The following is a 23,849-nucleotide window of genomic DNA, read 5'->3' on the forward strand; positions in this document are numbered from 1 at the left end:
CTAGGTGATCTGACACCCTCTTCTGGCTATCTCGGGTACCTTATACACAAATAATCAAATATAAAATAAAACCTGCTTAAAGTGGAGGGTGGCCCACACATGGTTCTTAAAAGGCTAGACAGAAAAAACCTCAAATTCTAGGCCAGCCTAGGGTACAGGGGGATGGGGTGGGGGGATGACCTGATGTGGCAGTTGAAATAGGAATAGCCACCTGGTGTGGTGCACACCTTCAATGCCAGCACTCTCAGGAGGCAGGGGCAGGCAGATCTCTGAGTTCAAAGCCAGCCTGATCTACAGATTAAGTTCCAGGATAGCCAAAGCTACACAGAAAATCCCTGTCTGGAGGTAGGGAGATAAGGCAGGGGGAAGAATGGCCCTCACAGGCTCATAAATTTGAATGCTTGGTCACTAGGGATTAGGAGGTGTGGCCTTGTTGAAGGAAGTACATCACCGAGTGTGGGCACTGAAGGTTCTAAAACCCAGAGCCTCTCTCCTCCTGCTGCCTACAGAACTCTCAGCTACTTCTCCAGCACCATGTCTGTGTGTGCTACCGTGCTACTGATCATGGACTAAACCTCTGAAACTCTAAACCAGCCCCAATTAAATGTTGTCCTTTTTAAGAGTTGTCCAGTAATGGAGTCTCTTCACAGCAGTAAAACCCTAAGACAACTGGGTACAAGATATGAACAGCTCATTTTTAACAACTAACAAATGGCCAACGTGAAAAGATGCTCCTGTTCAATTGCCACAGTGGAAATGCAAATCAAACCACACTGAAAAAAACGCTGCCCAGCCTGCGGGAAGACCCGCTGACACATGATGACGAAGACGACAGACTGTAGCACTCACACACTTCCAAGGTACCAATGACGTAGATGCTCAGTAAAACTAAGTCCTCAAAGTGGGAACCTGGAGTTACCACTCATGAAGAGCCCAGCAACTGTCCTACTGATGTATGCCCAAGAGAAAGGAACCTAAGCTGACCTTTGGCTACTTATCATCCAATAACCAAATGATCCAAACATCTACCAGCTGGAAAACAGAACAAGATGAAATATGCACAACATCACTCAGTGGAGGGCAAAGAGGTCAAATAATGATGCAAGCGGCACACAGATAAACTCCCGAAGTGTCATGCTAAGGGACAGATACACTTGACAATTCATTTCTCAACACACACACACACACACACACACACACACACACACACACACACACGGTCCAGAAACAGGTAAATGCATACAGAGGATTAACAATCACTTGGCACAAGAACTACTAAGGAAAACAGGAGCCTAGAGGTCTGCTTCCTTTGGGATGCTCTAAAACTGTAGTGACAGGGGCTAGAAAGACGGCTCAGCAGTTAAGAGTATTTGTTGCTTTTGCAGAGGACTTGGGGTTCTAGTCCCAGGCCTCACATGGTGGCTCTCAACCTTTGTAACTCCAGTTCCAGGGGATCTAGCACCTCTTCCTGGGCTCCCTGGGCAATACAGGCATGTGGTGAGAGACAGGCAAACACCTACTGACACATAAGGAAACTTGTTTCCTTGGCTGAACAACTTTCAAATGGTTTTGAATGGCTGAAAACTACTGACTCTAGTCTCGACATGAGTGATTCCTACGGTATGTCCGTTAGATCTTAATAAACTGTTTAAAACTAAGCAAGGTGTCATGACACATACCTTTAATCCTGGCACTAAAGCAGCAGAGGCAGGCAGATCTCTGAGTCTGAGTCCAGACTAGTGGATGTAGCAAGTTCCAGGCCAGGAAAGGGTACAAAGTTTGACCCTGTCTCACATAAATAAGTAGATGGTGGAGCCAGCATGACAGCTCAGTAGGCTTTCCCAGACAGGCTATCTACTTACTACAGAGCCAAGATTCACTTTGAACCTCTAATCCTCTGGTGTCCACCTCCCAGCTTTTGTGTGTGTGTGTGTGTGTGTGTGTGTGTGTGTGTGTGTGTGTACACGCACGTGTGAGCGCATGCAAAAGACAAACACAGTAAAATGACAGCCTGTGAAAGTCAGTTCTCCACCACATAGGTTTCTATGATCAAACTCAGATGGAATTTAATAGCAAAGTCCCACCTCCCCCAACATCTGACCAGTCCTCAAGCTTCTTCTACTCTGTTTTCCAGACATAGTAAACCCTAGAAATCCTTTCTTACAGAATTTCTTTCTACTCTCAAAGTTGGATCCTCAAGAGTTTGGAGCTGCTGATTAACTTTCTTTCCACCGAGTTTTACCCCATCTTCTGTAACTCCTGTCTCCCCCTCACCTCTGCTTCCCTAACCCCTTAGATCCCTTGTAAGCCCTCCTTCCTCTCATCAGTAACATTTCCTGAAACCAGGTTATGACATCAAGGAGAAGCAGGTCATGGTGCTAGAGGCTGAGGCAGGAGGATCACCGTGAGTTTGAAGCCAACAACCTAGACTACAAATCAAAATCCCATTTCAGCAATACCAATAAAGAAGTGGTGGTGGTGCACGTCTTAAACCCCAGCACTTGGGTGGCATAGGCAGAGGCAGGCAAAAGATCTGTGAGTTTGAAGCCAGCCTGGTCTACATACTGAGTTCCAGGACAGCCAGGGCTGTACAGTGAAGCTTTGTCTCAAAAAAAAAATAAATAAATAAATAAATAAATAAATAAATAGTACCAAGAAATAAAAAGAAAAATGTAAAACTGTAGATAAACTGGCCTTATTTTCAAAAAAGCTAACGGAACTTGAGCCTATTGAAATTAGCTCAGGTCAGCAGCTAAGCTGGCTCTCCTGTGTTCTGATAGGTATTCAACCCTGAAACAAGTACATTAATAAAACAGAGCCGGGGAGAGCAGCTCAGTGGCCACCCTCTACACAAAACCCCCTAGAAGCCAGGCAAGGTGGCCCACACAGGAATCCTAGCACTAAAGGCTAAAGCAGAAGCTGATCCTGCCCAAACCCAAAATATGAAGCCCTTCTGAATCTCAATCTTGCTTAGAAACTGGCAGGAAGCGATTCCAGGCCAAGGTCTAACATCACAGGGCGGAGGTTTTATGAGACCACGTGAGAAGACTCATACACATGTATTTCATTTTTTTTTTATTTCGTCTCTCTCTCTCTTTTTTTTTTTTAACATTTTCTGCTAAAGCCAGGCACACTGACACTGCCTTTCATGCCAGCACTTGGGAGGCAGAGGCAGCAGCTCTGTCTCTAAGTTCAAGGCCAGCCTGGTCTACACAGTAAACTCTTATTGTTACTTGGGTATGATAAACCTGTTTTAAATCTGACTTCAGATGTTGGTCTGTGGCACTCCAGTCCTCACTCCCATTATCTAACCCTCAAACCCAAGTTAGCCACTTCACTTCAGTTTTGTAAAATGGGCCAGCAGTGTTCCATCTCAAAGGAAATCACAGATTTCCAATTTAATCATGTATCAGTACAAAACAGTTTCAGGACATCCCTGAGTCTGAAAGTGAGTTAAGATGCCATGCACATCACCCCTAAAGCTAAGCAGCCATCTGGGTCCTGGCAAGTCCACGATGAACAGGACAAGTGACACAGCTGCCTTTGTGGTGCTTACATTCTAGCAACAAACACTAGCATCCTAAGAGTCAGGAAGCGTACAGGGCTCAAAAAACACAGAGAAGCTACTAGTTAATAAAGGTCACAAAACCTGATGAGTTTCAAATGCACTTAAAATAGACTGAACTGTCTCCAATTTCAGCTGAGGCTACAGGAGAGTGAAACGTTTCTCCTGGTTGGCAGCAAGCCAAAGACCAGAAAGGCATTTGAGAATTCAGAAGTCGCATGGGACCCTGCGGCATTTCATACACACAATCTCAGCTGTGCTACAGCACTGCTGAAGTAGTCCGCGAGGCTAATAAGCAGGAAATCCTTTCCTACTGCATTAACTCAGAATCCCATCCCCATGGAAAACAGGTCTCACCATAAAAGTTTATTCCAGAACCCACTCTCCCTCATACCTCAGAGCTAAGTCTATTGTCAACCGATTGTCACTGACCATGGCAATTTTATTTTACGCTCTCAAACCATGCCACAACCAACTTCATACAGTCTAGAGCATGATGTCACAGAGCACGCTATCTTCCTATGGTTCCATGTTAGCATTCTTGGAAGACCAATATGCTACCACAGAAACACACCACTATCCATCCTCCAGACACAAAAAGATACCATTAATCGGTCCAATTAAGCTCCACCCTTTACCTGCAATAGCGTAACAGACCTCAAAGCACATCATCAAAATCCAAATCCTTGGGATTCAAGGTCACTGACCTTCACTGGAAAGAGGTGCTGCACAGTATTTAACGTGACTACTCTAATATAACACTCTATTAAAATGGAAAGCCCAGAGACAGACTCAGGAGAATCCCAAGTTCAAGGTCAACCTCAGTGACAGAGTTTAAGGCCAGACTACATAAGACCCTGACTCAAAACTAAACAAAGTAGTAAGAGCAAACACAAACCCTGCCTACTTCACACCCAGCACCTCTCAATACCATCAAGCTCAATCTTGTCTTTTAAGGTTAACAGAAATTATTTCAAAGTCAAAGTCTATTATCAAAAGGTCAATGGCCTTTTGTAAAGATGTATTTATTTTAGATTTCTTTTATTATTTTATGTGTACTGTGCACCGTGGGTGTGAGGCCTGTGGAGGTCAGCAGACAGCATGGACCCTCTGGAACTGAAGATACAGACAGTTGTGAGCCTCCATGAATGCTAAGATTGCATCCAGGCTCCAAACAGGAACAGCCAGTGACCTTAGCCATAGCTGCAGTGCTCTTAACCACTGAGCCAAAGCTGCAGCCCCAAAAGGACAATGGGCTTATGGGGTTAAATGGGAGGTGAGCACATATGCCCATACTACCATGCACCAAACACTCTGAACCTATAACAATTACATTTTCTATGGTGCTTCCTCCAGTTCCCCACAACTTGGGGAGAGACAGACATAAAAGCAAAATCCAGCTGGCGGGGCAGCTCTAGAACATGTGTTACTCATTGTTGCAGGATACTGATCATTCTGTGAACCCAGAGATTGTGTTGCTTACTGGAAAGAAAAAGAAAAAAAACTGTTTCTAGCTATGGTGTGGCTCAGCCCTTAGCACACACTTTAATCCCTCTGGCTGTAACACAGACACACCCTTAGCACACACCTTTAATCCCAAACAATGAAGGTAAGTTAGTTTGTAGAAAGAAGCAGCCATGCTCAAAAGTAATGTCTAATTGAGTGGCAGACAAAGTGATGAATCAGAGAAAGATTTAACAGAATAGGATACGCCCAACTCTCAGGAGAGAGCAGGAAGGGAAGCTATAAGAGAGCAGTGCAGAGAGGGGAGGGAGGCAGTTTTATTAGGACAGTTATACAAAGAAAGGTTGGAGAAAGAACAAGCTAGACACAGGTGAAGGCAAGATGAGCCAGAGAATGCAAAGGAGCCAGAAGATCAGAACAGATTGCCAGAGTTAGTCTGAGGTCAAAGTAATTCAGGAGTGGCCAAGAGAGAAAGAAGCAAGATTAAGTTAGATAGCATGGAGAGGAGTTTGAGCCAGAACAGCTGAGCTGAACCAGACTGAACAAGGCAGCCACAGCTCATAAAAAGTAGAAAAGGCAAGCTTACTCAACAAGTCTCAGAGGCTGAGAACACTCTAGGCCTAGATAACATTGTAGAGTCTAGAAGCTTCCAGGACTAGGCCTAGGTTGGCAGATGAAGGCAGTAAGCCTTGGAGAGGACAATCAGAGCAGGAGAAGAAAAGTTACTTTGACAACTCATGGCTCTACCTTACACAGACGTTAACTCCCTCCAGGAGGTTCTAAGTCCTCTGTCTCCACACCAGACTCATAGCAGAGTCACTGAGTCTTACCTCAACTGTAACCAGACTACTTGTCTGTTGGGACCAATCTCTCTGGGGGTAAAGATTATCTCAACCCTAGACCTAGCAACCAGTCTGGTACACAGTAGGTGGTAAGTAAATGAATATGAATAAATTTGTAAACTTACACTGGAGCCATCCTCTCCACTACATGGAAAACACCACTGTCAAACACAAGATCCATCTTAAACCTCATTATAGAATAGCAACCAGAGACAGCTTAAACTCCCAGGTGACCAAAACCCACCAGCCAGTCAACCTGCTGGGCGCAGCGGCAGCAGATGTGCTAACTCAGCACCCGGGAGGGCTCTCCCTCTTCATCCCCATTTTGCTATCTCCCTTTCTCCCTCCTATAGGAATCTACCTTCAAGAATTTATTTGACTTGGCTTGGTGTGAGACACGGTCTCGTTGTGCAGCCTGACTGCTCTCCAACTCTAGATCCGCCTGCTTCTGCCTCCAAGCATTCAAGATTCGACACTTTCTTGACAGAGTGACTTAGGAGAGGAGAGCTGCTGGCCAGGGGCCTCAGAATTCCAGCAGCTAGCTGTAACGGAGGCCTTGCTGACTCCTGAACAAGCAGAAACATGAGCTAAATCCACTGGAGGACCTCCACACCGTGGGGCTCAGTGAGGGAAAGACAGCCTACTTGTCTAGCAGGATGTTGTTGTGAACACTTAAGACCCCAGACACCAGGCCTGTGCTCTACAACACTCTCTGAGAACACAGCTGCTCTCAAATGCAGCAGAGAACTGACTCTTCCTCCCAAACCCCCACAGAGGCTGCTCACCCAGCCAACTAAGAAGGTCACCACCCTTCAATGGCACAGATGCCCCTGGAAATGTAACTTAACTAACTTCCCTGCACATCAGTACCTAATCTGTAAAACAGACAACACCTACCTTAATAGAGGTCTTGGAAAACTTAAATAGAACCCTGCATGTATGACTTCTACAGCAGCAGGTACTGAAAATGCATATTATTACTCAGATCTAGTTATCAGAGAAGAAAAAAAGACAGTGAACATTACGTGCTTCACCACCAGTTAAGACCAGCTAAATGTCCACAGGAGCAATGATTTAAAAAAAAACAAAAACAAAAAAACAGGAGTATTACAAAGATAGAAAGAACACTCATGACAATGGAGCCAGAGACAAAAGTCCTCTTCTGGTTGACACAGGTCTCTACCTAGTTCTGTCCCTGGAAAGAACCTACTCTGTCTCACTGGCTGCCCCCAAACAGTAAGACGACTTCCCAAAAGTATGAGCAGCCCTGAATCACACCCTGCAGCCTCCCAACACAGACAGAATACTGTATTCCTAACATACAGAAAAACGTTCTGCTCAAGTGGGCAGCTAACTCAAGTTCATTTATCCAGAATTTTCTCAAAAATCTGGGAGTTTAATGGGGGATCCAGTAACCCCCTTAACTTGAGCATGATAAGTTTTTTGATCAAAGTGTCAATTATTTTGTCAGCCAGAAAAAGGATGACCACAGTCAAGAATCTCTACCTACCGAGCCACCTCAACCTCAGCAGGGAAGCTCAGCTGAGCACATCTCAAGACAAACATTCCCAAGCAATTCCAAAGATTTCACCAAGCAGAAGCTTCCAGCGGTCCGTTACGGAAACTCTCAGCATCCTCTCCTTGCTTTCAGAACTGTTCATGTTAGGGTGTTTTCTCCTCCAGGCCTGCCATTCCATCCCTCACTCTGCTAGGAGCCATTCATTGACTCTTTGCAGTCAGTGTGGCCATTTCTCCTTCAAATGGACTTAGGGGTCCTGCAGTGCAAAACTGAGGCCTGCTTCCAGCTTCAAGTTTATATTCAAATCCCGTGTTTTCAACACTCCCCTTCATCTGACGAACACTCGAACATTCAGTACGAATGAAGGACACCTGGCCGTGCAACGCCTTCCAACACATTTTCGAATACACTGCTTAAGCTAACTCATTTGCAGCAACTGTACCCACACACTGTAAGGCAGTGGGGTTAAGCCATGGGAAGACTCCTGCTCTGCTCTCTAGCTCCAAGGGCTTCAACAGTGCTGACTTACTGCACGATGGTGTCTGCATCAAACCCAAATTCCCACATTCCCTCCAGTTTGAAAAGCGGAATTGCTCTACCTCAATTCTGACCTCTTTCCATTACCAGGTGACGACATTTTCCCACTGCTGTGTTCTGAGACGGCTGTAGCCTACGCTTCTTTTACCATCTAGTTAAATGCTTATTTAGCAATATAATCTTACCGGTGTAAAGCAGGAATTGAATACATCAAGTATAAAATGTCAGCCGCCAGGACATGGGGCAAAAGAGAACTTTAAAGCAACACAGTTGGCCCCAACATTGCCATGAAGGGTTTGGAACAGTCTCTTCTTCTGCAGAGAGTACCGTAAACTTACTCCTCCTGACCACTGCATCTTCCTTCTATTTTAAAGAAAAGATAAAATCTAAGTGGAGCTCTTTCCTTCCACTACTTCCAAGTTGTAACCAGCTTCAGGCTTTCCCAGTCCTTCAGCTGTGAGCTCTAAGGAGAAGCAGCACCCTTGGGATACTCAGCACCCTGCTTTGTATCCAATGAAGCCATCAACTTCACCAAGCGCTGTCACATACAACACTGTGATCGATCCACTGTGATCGACGTTCTGTATGTCAAGAACACATACTGCGCACCTCCTCTGGTTTAACTCCCTAACAGCTTACACAGGCAGGTAAGAAATAACTTGGTCCGGAGACAGAAACCTACAAACACAGAGCATCAAGGGAAACAACCCTAAAATTAGAATGGAATGTGAAAGAAGTATGAAGGGAGGCTAGGTAGACTGAAGCGACCCAGTTCTACCCTGAAGCAGGCTGAAGAGCCAACCTGCTCCTTCACAGGCCAGTAGCTGCGCATGTGGGTCAGAAGGAACTGGGTTTTCCATGAACACGCAACATTCTCAGTCGTGAACGAGGAACTGAACAGAACTGTGCAGGGTCAGAACATTATGAAATCAGTACACACACAGCACTGAAGCAGTAAAATGTGGACTAACAATACCTAAAGAACACAGAAGGGACGCTTGACAGAAAACAATGACCTGAGGTGACCCAAGAAGGGAAGTGTTTTTCCTTTCTCAAAGTAATTGATACAGACAAGAATCAAACTACACAGGACTAGCTCAAACATCACTATCTTACAAGTCAAATGCAAGAACCACACAGCGCAGGGGACATCCAAAAACCATTTGTCAATTTTTTTCACATGTACAAGGATGTGGGGAGGAGGGATGAATGATGAAATGTTATTCTCAGGTAACAAACACCTTTGCTTGCCAGTGGTGGTAGCGCATGCCTTTAATCCCAGCATTTGGGAGGCAGAGGCAGGCGGATGTCTGAGTTCAAGGGCAACCTAGTCTACAGAGCAAGTTCTAAGATAGCCAGGGCTACACAGAAGAACCCAGTGGGAATACGGGGGAGAACGACCTTCCTGAAGCTCCACAGGAGCCCTGAATTCAATACCTACTCTGACTAAGACACCAGGTACCAAGATTTTTCAATCAAAGCTGCCACAACTTCTATACCATGAAATTAGACACATTCAAAACTAAGACTCTTCCTTGGGGGCCCTGGTTCCCTCCAGACATCAGCCCTCTGGAGGAGCAAACTTACTAAAAGCCCTTAAAAAAAGATGTACAGAGTAACAGCAGTCTTGGAAGAAGTGAGACTTCTGGGGGTGCTGGGTAATGTGAGTTAACTTCCTCTTCCTTTAAAAAGGTCAAAGACAGGGAAGCGCCCAGTGTAACATTTCCTCCTCAGCCGGTTCCAACACAAGCCACAACACAACTCTAATTGCTTAAAAAATAAAATAAAATAAAACACTAGCCAGGGGGAGTGCTTTTTGTACACTTGCACTAAAGACTGAAGACCCAACTTACCTCAGGAATGAGCTGATTCGCTTCGAACAGGAAATTTAGCAATAAACTTTACTATGTATTCTAAATAATAATTAGAGAGGCCACCGAACCCGCTGAAGGCCGGGCCTTCCAACAATCAGAAAAGCCTTTGCCTGCAGGGCTGGTCCCAGGCACCAGCAAATTCTGCCCAATAATGAGGAGGGAGCAACCAAGGGCAGGGTTCCCCCAGATCCACAAGAGCTACAGAGGCATGGCCCGGTGGAGCTAGTGTTCACGGTACTGCAGAGGGTCCCGGGGTCCCCAGCAATGCTGTCACCGGTGCACCCCAAAAGCTCGGGTCAAGCCGGGAGCAGAGCGGCTGCCCGTGCCTTTCCTTGCCGGGATATGACGGCAGGCAAGGAGGTTCCCACCAAGGGTCGCTCTGGACCGCCGGAAGGTGAAAAGGATACTGTTGGGGCGCCGGGGTCTGGAGGGCCCTGATGTTCGGGTGAGGAGGGGCCGCCGCTGCCGCTGCCGCCGCTGCCGCCGCCGCTGCTGCCGCCGCCGCCGCCGGGTGAGGAGGCGGTACCGCCGCCGCCGCCGCTCCGGTGCCGGGTCCGGTTCCTGCTGCAGCCGCTGAGCCTGATTTCAGAGCCGGTTTCTGCGGTAAACTCATGGCAAAGCGAAGCCACCAACCCCCCCAGAGCGGGACCGGGCGCGCCGGGGTGCAGGGGCCGGGGGCAGCGGAGGGGCGGGATGGGGGCAGACCCGGGGAGGCGGCGGGAGCGGGGGGCCGGGGGGAGGCTGGGAGGAGGAGGAGGAGGGGGCCGGGACCGGTCACACACGCCCTCCGCCGCCGCCGCCGCCGCCTCCGCCGCCGCCGCCGCGGGCAGCAGCAGCCGCCCCGCGGGCCAGCACCACCGGCTGCCGGTCTCCGTGACAACGCGACCCCGGGGAGGGGGGGGCCGGACCTGGCGGGGGCAGGAGGCGGAGAGACCGGACCTTTCACGGCAATATCCTCATGGGCCGGCGGCGGGGGGTCTCTGTCCCCCTCCCCGGGGGATGCGGCGCCCTTCTCGGTAGCGGGGCTCGGGCGATGCGGACGGATTTTCTTCACTCAACGAGCAGAGCATCCAACATGGCGCTGCGGCCGCCTCCAGCAGTCCGGCAGGACGGCCGCTCGGAGCTTTTCGGCCCTTTTCGGAAGGACTCGGCAGACCGAGGGTGGAAAGCTCCCTCGGCTATTTCCGGAGACTGCGATCGGCCGGGGTTCTTCGGGAGCGCTCGGGAGCGTCTTCGGCCGCTGTTCGGGAACGCCGCAGGAGTAGACACTCTTTCTCGGAAAAGATCGCTGATCCCGGACGACTGAGGTTCTCCGCGGCGCGGTGCCGGGCTGAGGGAGAGGCCAAAGGAGAGGTGTGTAGGGAGAGAGCCCAGCCTCGAAGACCAATAGTTACGGCACCCGAGGCCGCTGTCCGCCGAGACCGGCCAAGCAAGCGTCGAGAAGTGGCGGAGTGAAAAACCGAGTCGCTATGGAGGTAACCGCTAAACCAGAGCACAAACCGACAGATAGGAACCCGCCCGCCGCAAGGACTTATTAGCATAACAGATGCCACTCGCCGGCCCTTGACGTCGCAAGTCATGGGCATTATGTCGACACGTCGTCCTCAGATGGCCAAAGTGCGAAATGGAACGAGGAGCCCCATTTTGCAGAGGAGACCCGAGAAGAAAAGTGACTGCCCCAAGGTCACCTGGCTGGGAAGGGATGGAGCAGATTCAGAAACTGGATTCCACCTTCTCTAGGATGAACCTTGCCTTCTAGGATGCAAAATGACCTGCCTTACCAGACACTTTGACCCTGAGCTCTGTAGAGTGGATGTCTTCCCAGTCTTCCTCAAGACTAGAGGGGCCTTCGGCTACAACCTGTAGTCCGCTCCCCATCCTTTGCTTGTTGATAAGGTCTCTTCCTCCCACTTCCATTCACACTTTGCACACCACACCTGCACCCCTCAATAGGGGCATTGTCCCCGGCACACAGAAACATTAACTGAAAGGGAGCCACAGACATGTCGGAACTGTGCAGATACAAAGTACTTTATTAGTCCATATAATACCAAGAAATAGGTAAACACCTATTCTTTCAAGTGAAGATTTTGGGGTCCAAAGAGGTTTAACTATCATCTAGACTATTTAAAAAAAAAAAAAAAAAAAAAAAGTGTTTTTTGAGGCAGCTCAAAACTGACAGAAGACTTTGCCAAGGTCACATGACCAATGTGGCCAGAGGTAAAATTAGTGTTCTGCATGCTTGACTTGCAAACATGAGGACGCAAATGCAGTCCCCAGAATTCACTCAGGAAAAGTCTGGTGTGAGACAGGTGTAAACACGAGCACTGAGGTGGGGACCAGCAGTTCTCTGAGGCTCACTGACCACAGTCCACTCTGTCTGAAGGGTTCCGGGCCAGTGAGAGACCCTGTCTCCAAAACAAAAGATGACAACACCAGGGAAATGATACTTAAGGGTGTCCCCTGGCCTCCGCACACATGAACATACACACAAGATTAGTGTCCTGACTCCTGCTACTTTGGTGGGTTTCGGAATTAGGGGTGGTTGTTGGTATTTCTGGGTGTGTTGCTTTGCTTTTTGTTTTTGTTTTTGTTTTTGTTTTTTTGAGAGAGGGTCTTAAGTAGCTCAGGCTAGCCTCAACTCTACATGCCTGAGGATGACCTTGAACTCCTTGATCATCTTGCCTCTACCTTCCAAGTACTGGGATTATAGGCACTGACCACCAGCCCCCCCCCTTTTTTTTTAATTAAAGCTTTACATTTAGTGGGTGACAATCCCTGGGAGCCCCCAGATGCTCCCAGTAGAATAAAAGCTAGGGGGAGGCTCCCCACCACCTCTAGATGTCTGAGCCTCCACTATATTAGAAGGAAAGCCTCCTCCCATCTCTGGACCAGGACACAGCAGGGACTTCCTACTTTGGCATCCTATGCCGCATGATTTTGTTTTTGTTTTTGTTTTTGTTTTTTTGTTTTGTTTTGTTTTTCGAGACAGGGTTTCTCTGTGTAGCCCTGGCTGTCCTGGAACTCACTCTGTAGACCAGGCTGGCCTCGAACTCAGAAATCCACCTGCCTCTGCCTCCCAAGTGCTGGGATTAAAGGTGTGCGCCACCACTGCCCAGCCTGCATGAATTTGTTATACCAGGTTACTTAAGTGTGGATTTTCCACTCCTCTTCAGGCTTGACTAACTCCAGGAAAGATTCCCAAGTGGTCCTTTAGGCCCCCAGAGTCTCATTTCAGGTTCTGAGATTTCAGGCTTCTTTATCCCACTCAAAATCCGTTCCCAGCAGAAAGATTGGACTTCCCTGTTTACTCTAGGCTGATAACAGATTGATAATTGCCTAATTGTTATTCTTTTCTGAGCTAGCTTCCTTTTTTTTTTTTTATCTTAATAATAGCTACAAGCATCATGCAATTAGTATGTGGCGGGCCTTTGCTAGGCATTTTGTCAGCATTATCAGCCTCAAACAGGATAGACCCTGGGCTAAATAATGTTAAAGTCTAGATAAGATTCTGACCTCGGGCAATCAAGCAGGAGGAGCTGGGAGAGCACAATCATGGAGACAGGCTCGCTCAATTCATCCGAAAGCATGACCTTGGGGCTGGGACTGTTGATCAGTGGTAGAACAATTGTCCTCTGTTCATTTCTTGCAAAGCTGACCCTGCAGCCATGGTTGAGTGCTTGGTGACACTTGTATCTGAGTACAGAAAGTCTGACCCTTCTAGAGACCCCCACATCCTACAGAGCAGCTAACAACTGAACACCTACTATGCGTAGACATTTTTCATAGGTTAACTCATCCCCCTGACAACACTATAAAATGCATGTCATACCTCATTCACCAACAAAGAAATTAAGACTCAAGGTCATGAGAAGGTAATTTGTATGACATCTAAGAGGAAGTCCTGGGCTTCAAACCCAAGGACCTTTAAGACACCCTACCTTCAACGTAGCAGCTCTATCATCACAGATAGATAGACACTGGCAAGAAAATCTGATCTGGGGCTGAAGAGAAGGCTCCCGGGTTATGGAACACTGGCTGCTCTCCCAGAGGACCCTGGTTCAATTCCCTGTCCACAGGGTAGCTCACACCTTTGTAACTCCCGTTCTAAGGAATTTGATGCCCTCTCCTGGCCTCCTTGGGAACTAGGTGCATAAATGCACAGATAATAGGTAAAACACTCATACATATAAAAACATTTAAAAATCTGATTTCAGCACCTTGTCCACTAAGCTTTCCATGATGGTGTCAAAACAGCTTAATAGGTGAAATTCCCTGCTGTCAGGCCTCATGGCCTAAGGCTCCCCAGGCCACACCCGTGGAATGAAGGTAATAGGAGCAGGTCTAGTGTGTGCTGAGAGCTTAATTGCCAAGAGATTAAGGTGGCTACTAAGGTTAAAAGAGGAGCCCCAGAGCTGGGCCACAGTGATGCATGCCTTTAATTCCAGCACAGACAGGCAGATAGATCTCTGTGAGTTTGAGATCACCCTGGTCCACATAGTGAGTTCCAGGACAGCCAGAGCTAAAACAGAGAAAACCTGTCTCAAAAGGGGAAGGAAAAAAGAGGAGCCTTGTTTATGAAGGATCTTGGATTTAGGCTAAATCTTGAAGGCCTTTGGTGGTAGGGGGAGGAATTCACAGTATTCATGAAAGTCTCTTATTTTTATTCAATTGTGGGGAAGGGAGAGGTATGTGCATACAAATGCTGGTGCCCACAGAGAGCAGAAGAGAATATCAAGTCCCCTGGTGCTGGAGTTAACAGGCTTTTGTGACACCACCTGACCTTAGTGCTGGGAATTGAACCCAGGGCTTCTGCACAAGCTGTACACACTCCCAACCATTAAGCCATCTCTCCAGCCTCTAGAGAACATTCTTAATCTCCTTGAGCCTAGGTTTTCCTCCTCTGTGAAGCACACTCCACCTCCTGGGGTTTGGGGACTAAGCAGGGAACACTTACCCAGGGATTCCCTGGCACACAGTAATTTTTTGGTACACTTTACCCATCAGGACTCATTTCTGCTGAGACATTTCATTGTCCCTTTAAAATCCCTCTGATGTGGCGAACACTCAGATGGGCTATGAACTTCGAATGACTTAATAATTGTAAATTGCCAGCGGATTTTATGTTACCCCACAGGAATCCCCGACAACACAAGGCCAGGCTCAGCCTCACCACATAGAGAGCAGGGCCAGAATATCCGAGAACAGGCAGAGCTTGTGCCCAAGAGGAGTCGATTTGGGCAGCTGGCTGCCATACCCAGAGCCTACTGCAACCTGTGGCAAAAGCCTGAATTCCCTATGAGGTGAAAGACCACTCATGGATATTCTCAGGGGCATTGCTGTTTGAGTGAGTATGAACTGGTACTGGGTTCAGAGGGCCCTTACATTTCTTTTTTCTCCCTCCCCCCCTTTACCTCCCCCCTTTTTTGGAGACAGGCTCTTTCTTCTTACTGTGTTGCCCAGGCCGCTCCTGTATCTCCTGCACCCCAGCAATTCTGCTTCAACCTTGCAAGTAAATGAGACTATACCCCCGCCCCCGACCATGTCCAGCCTGTATGTTCTGGAAGCTTTCATTCCTTCATTCCTTCCTTCCTCTTCTCTTTCCCGGTCTCCTCCCCAGTGTTGTGATAAACCCAGGCCTTCATGGATAGAAGGCAAACTCCCGTGGATCTACAACCCCAGCTCCAGTTAATTTCCCCCTCCCGTCCATTTTTGGTCTTTGAAACAGAGTCTCATTCTGTGAGCCCAGGCTGACCTCCAACTCAAGATCCTCCTGCCCCAGCCTGTGCTGGGAGCACAGGTCTCAGCCAATAGGTATGGTTCCTTTTTCTTGATGTTGTGTTGGTGGCTTTTGTGGTTGTTGTTTGTTTGTTTTTTTTGTTTTGTTTTGTTTTTGAGATGGTAATACTATGTAGCTGAGACCAGCTACAAATTGGCAGTTCTCATGTCTCACCTCCTAAATGTTGCAATTACAAATAACACACACACACACCACACACACACACACACACACACCAGGATATGCTAGAACATCTGTACAAGTAAAAGCCACTCTGTCGGTGTGGAGGCCAGAGGTCAGCATCAGGTATCTTCTATTGCTCTCCAATTACTTTTTTGAACAGGGTCTTTCACCGAACTTGGAGCTTGCCATTTTAGAAAGGCTGACAGGCCAACTTGCCTCAAGACTGTCAACATCCCGCTACAGAGTCCATGGTTGAAAGTAACAGATGAGCCCACTTTCTTTTTCCTTGTCTGGCAAATCACTTAACATGTTCTGGTGGCAGCGGCTGCACCAGAGGACAGGGTGACCTGTGACCTTGCTGACACCTGGCTTCCTCTATTGTACCACCACCTTCATGGCAGTGAAAGGTCTCTAGACCATTGTACCAGGATTTCTCTAAGTGACTGGTACATCCCAGCTGGAATCTGGAAACCATATTCTTGTTCCTGGGTGGTCCAGCCCCCCTCCTTTGCCTCTTAAAGAACCTGAAGCCATTTACATATCCTGCCAAGCTGGATGCCTTATAGGAAGACCCTGGATTCAGAGCTGCCTGTGTCTAGTTACCAGAGGAGGAAGCTGGATTTCCAGATGCCCACAGCTGGTGCCAGGCTCCGGGCAGGCTCCAGTGATCCGATCTTCGTGGGAGCTGGCCTGGCACGCTGGCACTTCCTGACACCTGGAAAGAGGCAGTGGGGGGAGGGGGAGATTGCTGTGCTCCATCTTTGGCCATCAGCAGGAGAACGGAAATAGAAGTTTCAGTTAGAATTAGTTCTACAGATGAATGTCTTTTGGTTTCCCCCAATTCAGCGATTTCCCTCCTCTCTTTGTTCTTTTTCCCCTCCACGCTCACTGCATGCTGCTTCTCCCACTGGAATGGAGAGAAAGCGCCGGGCACTCAGTGTGTATGCAACCTAAGTGATACTGTAGAGAGTCAAGTCCCTCAGCTGAACCCTGTGGCCCTGCCACATCTGGCTCCTTGTTTGTTTTTATTTTGTTTTTTTTTTTTAATCTAACAGTTTTAAATTTTGTGTATGAGTGCTCTGTCTTCATGTACACCTAGAGAGAGAGTCAGATCCTATTCCAGATGGTTGTGAGCCACCATATGGTTGCTGGGAATTGAACTCATGACCTCTGGAAGAACAGCCCATGCTCTTAACTGCTGAGCCATCTCTCCAGCCCCCTGGCTTCTCATTCTTATGCTTTCCCACTCACACTCTGAACACCCACTCACCTCCCACCCCCCCAAGGCTTTCCATCCATTCTCCCCTCCCTCCTGTACTGTCTCCTATCCCTGAAGTACCCACAAGCTCCTATTTAGGCTTCAACACCCAAGTCAGAACCAGGTATCTCACACCTGCAGTAAGGCAAGTTTACCAAGAGTCTCAGACCAGTTTGGACCACATAGCAAGTCCCAGGACAGCCAGGACTACATAGCAAGAACCTGTCAGGAAAAAAAATTAAAAACCAAAACAAATTAATAGCTCGGGTGTCATCTTATGAGGCAAATTTACTTCAGTTCCTCGTCTCCTTTCTTTAGCCAGGAGCAACTATTTCCACTCTTCTGCTTCTCCTGCTGGGCTAGGATGCTATCTTTTTTTTTTTTTTTTTTTTTTTTTCTTTTTTCTTTTTTGGTTTTTCGAGACAGGGTTTCTCTGTATAGCCTTGGCTGACCTGGAACTCACTCTGTAGACCAGGCTGGCCTCGAACTCAGAAATCCACCTGCCTCTGCCTCCCAAGTGCTGGGATTAAAGGTGTGCGCCACCACTGCCCGGCAGATGCTATCTTCTTATGATTCTGTTACATTGTATTTACTAATAAGGGGCTTACACAACTTGGTGCATGGCATGTAATAGGTACTCTATAACGCATATATATGTGTATATGTGTACATATACATATATGCCAGTCCAATACCATATATATGTATGTATATATGTATATATACATATATGTTTATGTGTATTTATGTACATGCACTTATATACTTACATATATATGCATATGTGTGTATATATTTACATATATTGTATACTTATACACACACAAATATATACACACACACATATGTATATATCATGGTTTGTATATGCAACCTTATTGGAGTAGGTGTGTCACTGTGTATGAGGGCTTTCAGACCCTCATCCTAGCTGCCTGGAAGTCAGTATTCTGCTAGCAGCCTTCAAATGAAGATAGAGAACTCTCAGCTCCTCCTGAACCACCATGCCTGTCTGGATGCTGCCATGTTCCTGCCTTGATAATAATGGACTGAACCTCTGAACCTGTAAGCCAGCCCCAGTTAAATGTTGTCCTTTATAAGAGTTGCCTTGGTCACTCTGTTCACAGCAGTAAGACCCTAAGACAATGTGTGTGTGTGCGCGCGCACACTCTATAGCTCAGACTAGACTTAACCCCCCTGTGTAGGTGAGAATCAACTTCAACTTTTGGTTCTGCCTCTTCCTCCAGAGAGCAGGGATTACAGGCATGTATATCTCACTGGGGCGTTAACAAGGACTTTACTAACTACACTACATCCCCAGCCCGTGAGTTGCTGTTTGTTTTGTTGTAAGACACGGTCTCACACAGCTCATGCTGCCCTTAAACTTGCTGTGTAGCCACGGTTGACCTTGACTCCCCAGTCCTCCTGCCACCATCTCTCAGCTGCTAGGATCCCAGGCATCTACCGCACACCTGGCTTCACAACGTCTCCGTCTCCTTTGAACATAAAGAGAAACCTCTTTCATTTCATGCCACAACATGCCCGGCGTCTCAGTCTTTCTCCCAAGGCCAGGGGCTGTGACCTTCACTTTTGTCACCAAATGTCCAGAACCTAACTCACTGGGACACAGAGAAGGGCTCCAGATTCTGAAGAGATGTACTGATCCGATCATTTTACGTAAGCCTACTTGGGGCAGTTTGGGGGACATCTTCCACTTGGGGAGGTGGGAGTCCCCTTCCATTGTGATATGGCTAGTGTCTGTCCTGCAGAGGAAACTAAGGCCCTGTTCTTGGCATCAAGACCAGTAACTGTGGGATTAGGGCCCAGGACTGACCTACTTCTGCAGCGCAGGAAGTAAGTTTTGGAAAACAGTGCATCCTGGCACTCAGCCCAGTTCTGAGACCTTAGTTAAACTGTTTCTCTCTCTGGGCCTTGAATTCACTCCTTTGTCAGAAGAGGCCCGTGGTAGTTCTGGCATTCCAGCAAAGCTATGGGAAGAAAAAAATCTAAAGATTCAGAGACATGTAGGACATTGTCAATAAACAAGGCATCTCTACCTTCTGGGTATGGTACTTCATCGCTTCAGTCCCAGCACTCAGGAGGCAGAGGCAGGCAGACCTCTGTGAGTTCAAGGCCAGCCTGGTCTAAATCATGAGTTCCAAAACAGCCAGAGACACACAGTGAAACCCTTTCTCAAAAGAGAAAGAGGATCTTCCTTCCTTCTCATTTTATCCCAGACCTTTGGTCTGTGGAGGAACAAGCCCACACGGGTGGGCTAAAGAATTGTGGGACCCCACCTCCTGGGCTGGAAGGACACTGGTGAAGAAGTACAGGTTCTGAAGTCAGGTGGCTTGGATTCAGATCACAGCTCATAAACTGGGTGACTGGCTCATCCCTCTTTTTATCTCTAATAGAGCCATTAATCTCACCAGACTTGATAATGAGCCGAGAGCGTCTGGTGGTGACTGACTCACAGTAGAGCGCGTGCTTAGCATGCACAAGGGCCCCAAGTTGCAAAATCAGTCCTAGACTAAGTCCTCACAAAAATAACTGAGTCAGCTCTCTTCCTGAGCAACAAGCTCTCACACAGACTTAGGTTGGGCATCCAGACCTGGGGTTCTTAGGAGAATGTTGAGGCTTCCATTCCTTGTTGATTCTCTCCAGTCCTGGCCTAGAACTGAGGGGAAATACGACTGCAGGAAATGGACCAGAGGTGTGTAGTGACCGGCATGGCTCCGGTGTGTACCCCCAAAGTTCATGTCCTGGAAACTGAACCCCCAGAAATCGGATTGATGGCGTCTGAAGGGTGGATCTCGCAAAGAAAAGAAGAGTCAGTGAGCTCAGAAGGGAGCGAAAGTCAGCGGGGGTGCTGGTGGTCTGATGGTCATGCTATGTATGCGTGCTCATGTGTACATGCATGCACAAGCGGATGCACACCTGTGAGCATGCATGTGTGAGGGCAACCTTGGGTGTCATTCCTTGGCAGACGCATACCTTCTTTCATGAGACAGGGTTCTCCCTGGGAGGTTGATCGGCTAGTAATTACCAAGGGGCCACAGTGTACTTCCTCAGCCCCTGGATTACAAGCGTATACCATACATCTGATACATCTAGGTTTTTTGTTTGTTTTTGTGTTTGCTTGTTTGTTTGTTTGTTTGTTTTACGAGAGCTGGGGCTCAAACTCTGGTCCTCATGCTTTTGAAGTAAACACTTCACTAACTAAACTGTCAATGGGGGCGTGAGGGGGCGGGCAGGGAGGGCTGGGTAGATGGCTGAGTGCTTAAGAGCCTGTCCTGCTCTTGAGGGGATCAAGTCCCAGCATGGACACCAGGTAGCTCACAATCACTCTGTCTCCAAGGACTCCATTGCCTTCTTCTGGCCTTCTGTAGACACTTGCCTATGTGTGTACGGACACACATATACATGATTAAAAGTAAAATAAGCCAGGCATGGCGTTTTAATCCTGGCACTTGAGAGGCCAAGGTAGACTGAGGCTAGCCTGGTCTACATGAGTTCCAGGACAGCCAGGGCAACAGAGTGAGACCTTGTCTCAAAATAAATGAATAAAGCTGAGCTGTGGTGGCACACGCCTTTCATGACAGCATGCTGGAGCCAGAGGCAAGCAGATCTCTGTGAGCTGGAGGCCAGCCAGGTTTACAGAGTGAGCTCCGGGACCCCCAAGGCTACACAGAGAAATCCTGTCTTTAAAAACCAATAAATAAATAGCCCAGGGCTGGAGTGTTGGTTCAGTAGTTAACAGCAATCTGACTGCTCTTCCAGAGGTCCTGAGTTCAATTCCCAGCAACCACATGGTGGCGCACAACCATCTGTAATGGGATCTGATGCCCTCTTCTGGTGTGTCTGAGGACAGCTACAGTATTCTCATACACATAAAATAAATAAAGCTAAAAATAAGTAAATAAATAGCCAGTCTATGGTGTCCAGTTGCAACAACAGTAAACAGAGAAGGACAGTGTGCAAATCCAGGGCTCTGGATCAGGGTTCAAACCTCAGCTTCATCCCTGGCCCCTTGTCTTCATGTCCCCATTGAGACATCCTCACAGTACTGACTTGAGGATGACACGTTCACAGGCTTCACTCTAGGGCCAGGCCTACTGCCAGAGCTCAGGGAATAGCAATTTCCCTCCCCGCCCTCTGACTGGCATTCATCCCCTTCCCCAAGCTGCCACTACACGCCACACTCAAAGTGGCTAGTGTGGCTATTATTTCTGAGAATACAACCCTCGGCTGTCTTGTGTCTTTTCAGCCCCATCTTCCTCCAACCCTCAGCATTTCAAAGCAGGGAAAAGCCCAAGTGTCGTGCCACCGGGTTGGCACAGGTCCCAGAGGATCTCGTCCGCCAGCCATTGAGCTTGACACTCAGCCCCATTCAGTCACGTCAGACAAGGTCAATGAGGAAAATACACAGTGCAGATCAAAGGGGCCATCAAAAGCTCGGGGGGGGGGGCCCACTCCCGGCAGGATGTCACGCCACACAAAAGTGCATGCAGGGGGTGCTCCATAAAAGCTCCCATGCCCAGAGATACCAAAAGCTGGTTTCCATGACAATTCTGCTGCCAATGTTATATATATAAATGTGTGTGTGTGTGTGTGTGTGTGTGTGTGTGTGTGTGTGTACATAGCCACCCAAAGATGCACAGAAATAAACTCTTGGCATACGTTCCTCTTATTTCAAACGTGAAATAACCTGCAAGGATTGATGGCTGAAGGGAAGGGAGAATAAACAGGCTTCCAACCAAACGCCTCCCTGGGACTGACACTTGCTTTGCTGCACTTCTGGCTTGTTTCCTGCACCTGGAATGAAGCGACACATCATTGTTGAAAGAATGAATAAATAACGGATAAAAGAAGAAAAGAAAGGGCTGGTGAGATGGCTCAGTGGTTAAGAGCACTGACTGCTTTTCTGGAGGTCCTGAGTTCAAATCCCAGCAACCACATGGTGGCTCACAACCATCTGTAATGGGATCTGATGCTCTCATATGAGTGAGCAGGGCCTGGAGTGAGCCGGGGTGGAGCAAGAGAGAGAGGGGAAGGAAGAAGAAGGAGGAAGAGGAGGAGAAGGAGGAGAAGGAAGAGGAGGAGGAAGTCCGGTGTAGTGGCGTACAACTTTAATCCCAGCACTGGGGGGGGGGGGGGAGGTAGGTAGATCAGTGAGTTTGAGGCTAACCTGGTCTACAGAGCTAGTTCTAGGATAGTCAGGGCTACACAGAGAAACTTTGAAGCAGCCTCAGCCTGATATGTCAGGGCTAGAAAAAGTTCCTGCTGGGTGTCCAACCCAGTCACATCTAACCCGCTTTTTGTTGTTGGTGGTGATTTTTTTTTTTCGGGTGTTTTTGTTTTTCTGATAGAGGAGCTGAGGTTTGTGAGGGTGTGTGTGAAATTGCTAGGTGTGGAAACAGCTGTAATCCCAGCACTACTTGGGTAGGAAACCTGAGGCAGGAGGACTGTGAGTTCAAGGCCATTTTAGGCTAAATAGGGAATTCAAGGAATATGTAGTGAGATCTCTCTCTCTCTCCTCTCTCTCTCTCTCTCTCTCTCTCTCTCTCTCTCTCTCTCTCTCTCTCTCTCTGTGTGTGTGTGTGAGAGAGAGAAGAGAGAGAGAGAGAGAGAGAGAGAGAGAGAGAGAGAGAGAGAGAGAGAAAGAGAGAAAGGATTTCTCTGTGTAGCCCTGGAACTCACTTTGTAGATCAGGCTAGCCTCAAACTCCCAGATCCACCTGTCTCTGCCTCCCAAGTGTTGGGATTAAAGGTGCACACCACCACCACCTACTGGCTGTGAGATTAATTAATCTGGTTGATTGGTTATTTTTAATTTGATTAATTAACCAAATTAATTCATCCAATCATTAATTAATTAATTAATTGAATGAAATAAAGTGTTCTGAACGGGATATGTCCATTGTACTAAGTACCTCACCCTAGTTGTCCTTACCTACACAGGATCAAGCCAACTTTCAGGCAGTTACAAAAAACAAACAACCTGCCTGCCCCCAACCAAATCACACAAGAGAAAAGGCAGGACATGAAGAGATGGGGGTGGTTGGATATGATAAAGATACATTGTTTACACATATGAACTTGCCAAAGGACAAATAAAAGAGGTTCTATTTTTAAAATAGGGGCTAGAAGTGGTAGCTGGCACCTGCCTTTTATCCCAGCACTGGGGAGGCACAGGGCAGATGGAACTCTGAATTCAAGGCCAGCCTGGTCTACAGAGCCAGTTCCAGATCAGCCAGGGCTACATAGTGAGACCTTGTTTACTAAACAAACAAAAGACTCCCTCTACAGGGCACATATGTACATTCAAGCACACGTGTGTACACATTAAATAAATAAATTAGATAAATACATCTTTTTAAAGATTTATTTATTTATTTAATGTGAGTATGGTATGCTGTCACTGACTTCAGACACACCAGAAGAGGGCATCAGATCCCATTACAGATGGTTGTGAATCACCATGTGGTTGCTGGGAATTGAACTCAGGACCTCTCTCTGGAAGAGCAGTCAGTGCTCTTAACCACTGAGCCATCTCTCCAGCTCCCGATAAATACATCTTTAATGCACACACAGACAATAAAAATGACAGCCTGGCACCTTTGAGATGCCTAAGCTGGTAAGGGTGCTTGCCTTCAAGCCTGACACACTTGAGTTCAACCTCCAGAATTCATATGGTGAGGGAGAGAACTGACTCCCAAACTCCCCTCCACATGCTAGGGTACCCAGACACTTACAGAGCAAATTAATGATTTTTTTATTAGGGGGAGGAGGAAGGGGAGGGAGAGAGGGAGGGGGAGGAGGGGGAGGGAAG

General features: G+C 47.7%; 1 protein-coding gene across 20 annotated transcripts in view; it reads right to left on the bottom strand.

Annotated features, from left to right (window-relative positions):
• Eif4g3 (eukaryotic translation initiation factor 4 gamma 3) overlaps window positions 1-11,176 on the bottom strand; it is a 216,975-nt gene extending 205,799 nt beyond the window's left edge. For 7 of the 20 annotated variants that reach the window (XM_076933924.1, XM_076933922.1, XM_076933917.1 and 4 more), the window contains exon 1: window positions 10,209-11,174. In XM_076933924.1, the coding sequence (XP_076790039.1) occupies window positions 10,209-10,414 (206 nt within the window). In that variant the 5' untranslated portion in view covers window positions 10,415-11,174. Of the gene's footprint in view, window positions 1-10,208 lie in introns of all 20 variants that reach the window. The other 13 variants (XM_076933915.1, XM_076933913.1, XM_076933909.1 and 10 more) reach the window with 5 other exon arrangements.
• Window positions 11,177-23,849: the final 12,673 nt, after the last annotated feature.

This window comes from Arvicanthis niloticus, chromosome 5 (assembly GCF_011762505.2).
Source record: "Arvicanthis niloticus isolate mArvNil1 chromosome 5, mArvNil1.pat.X, whole genome shotgun sequence".
Taxonomy (NCBI): Eukaryota; Metazoa; Chordata; class Mammalia; order Rodentia; family Muridae; genus Arvicanthis; species Arvicanthis niloticus.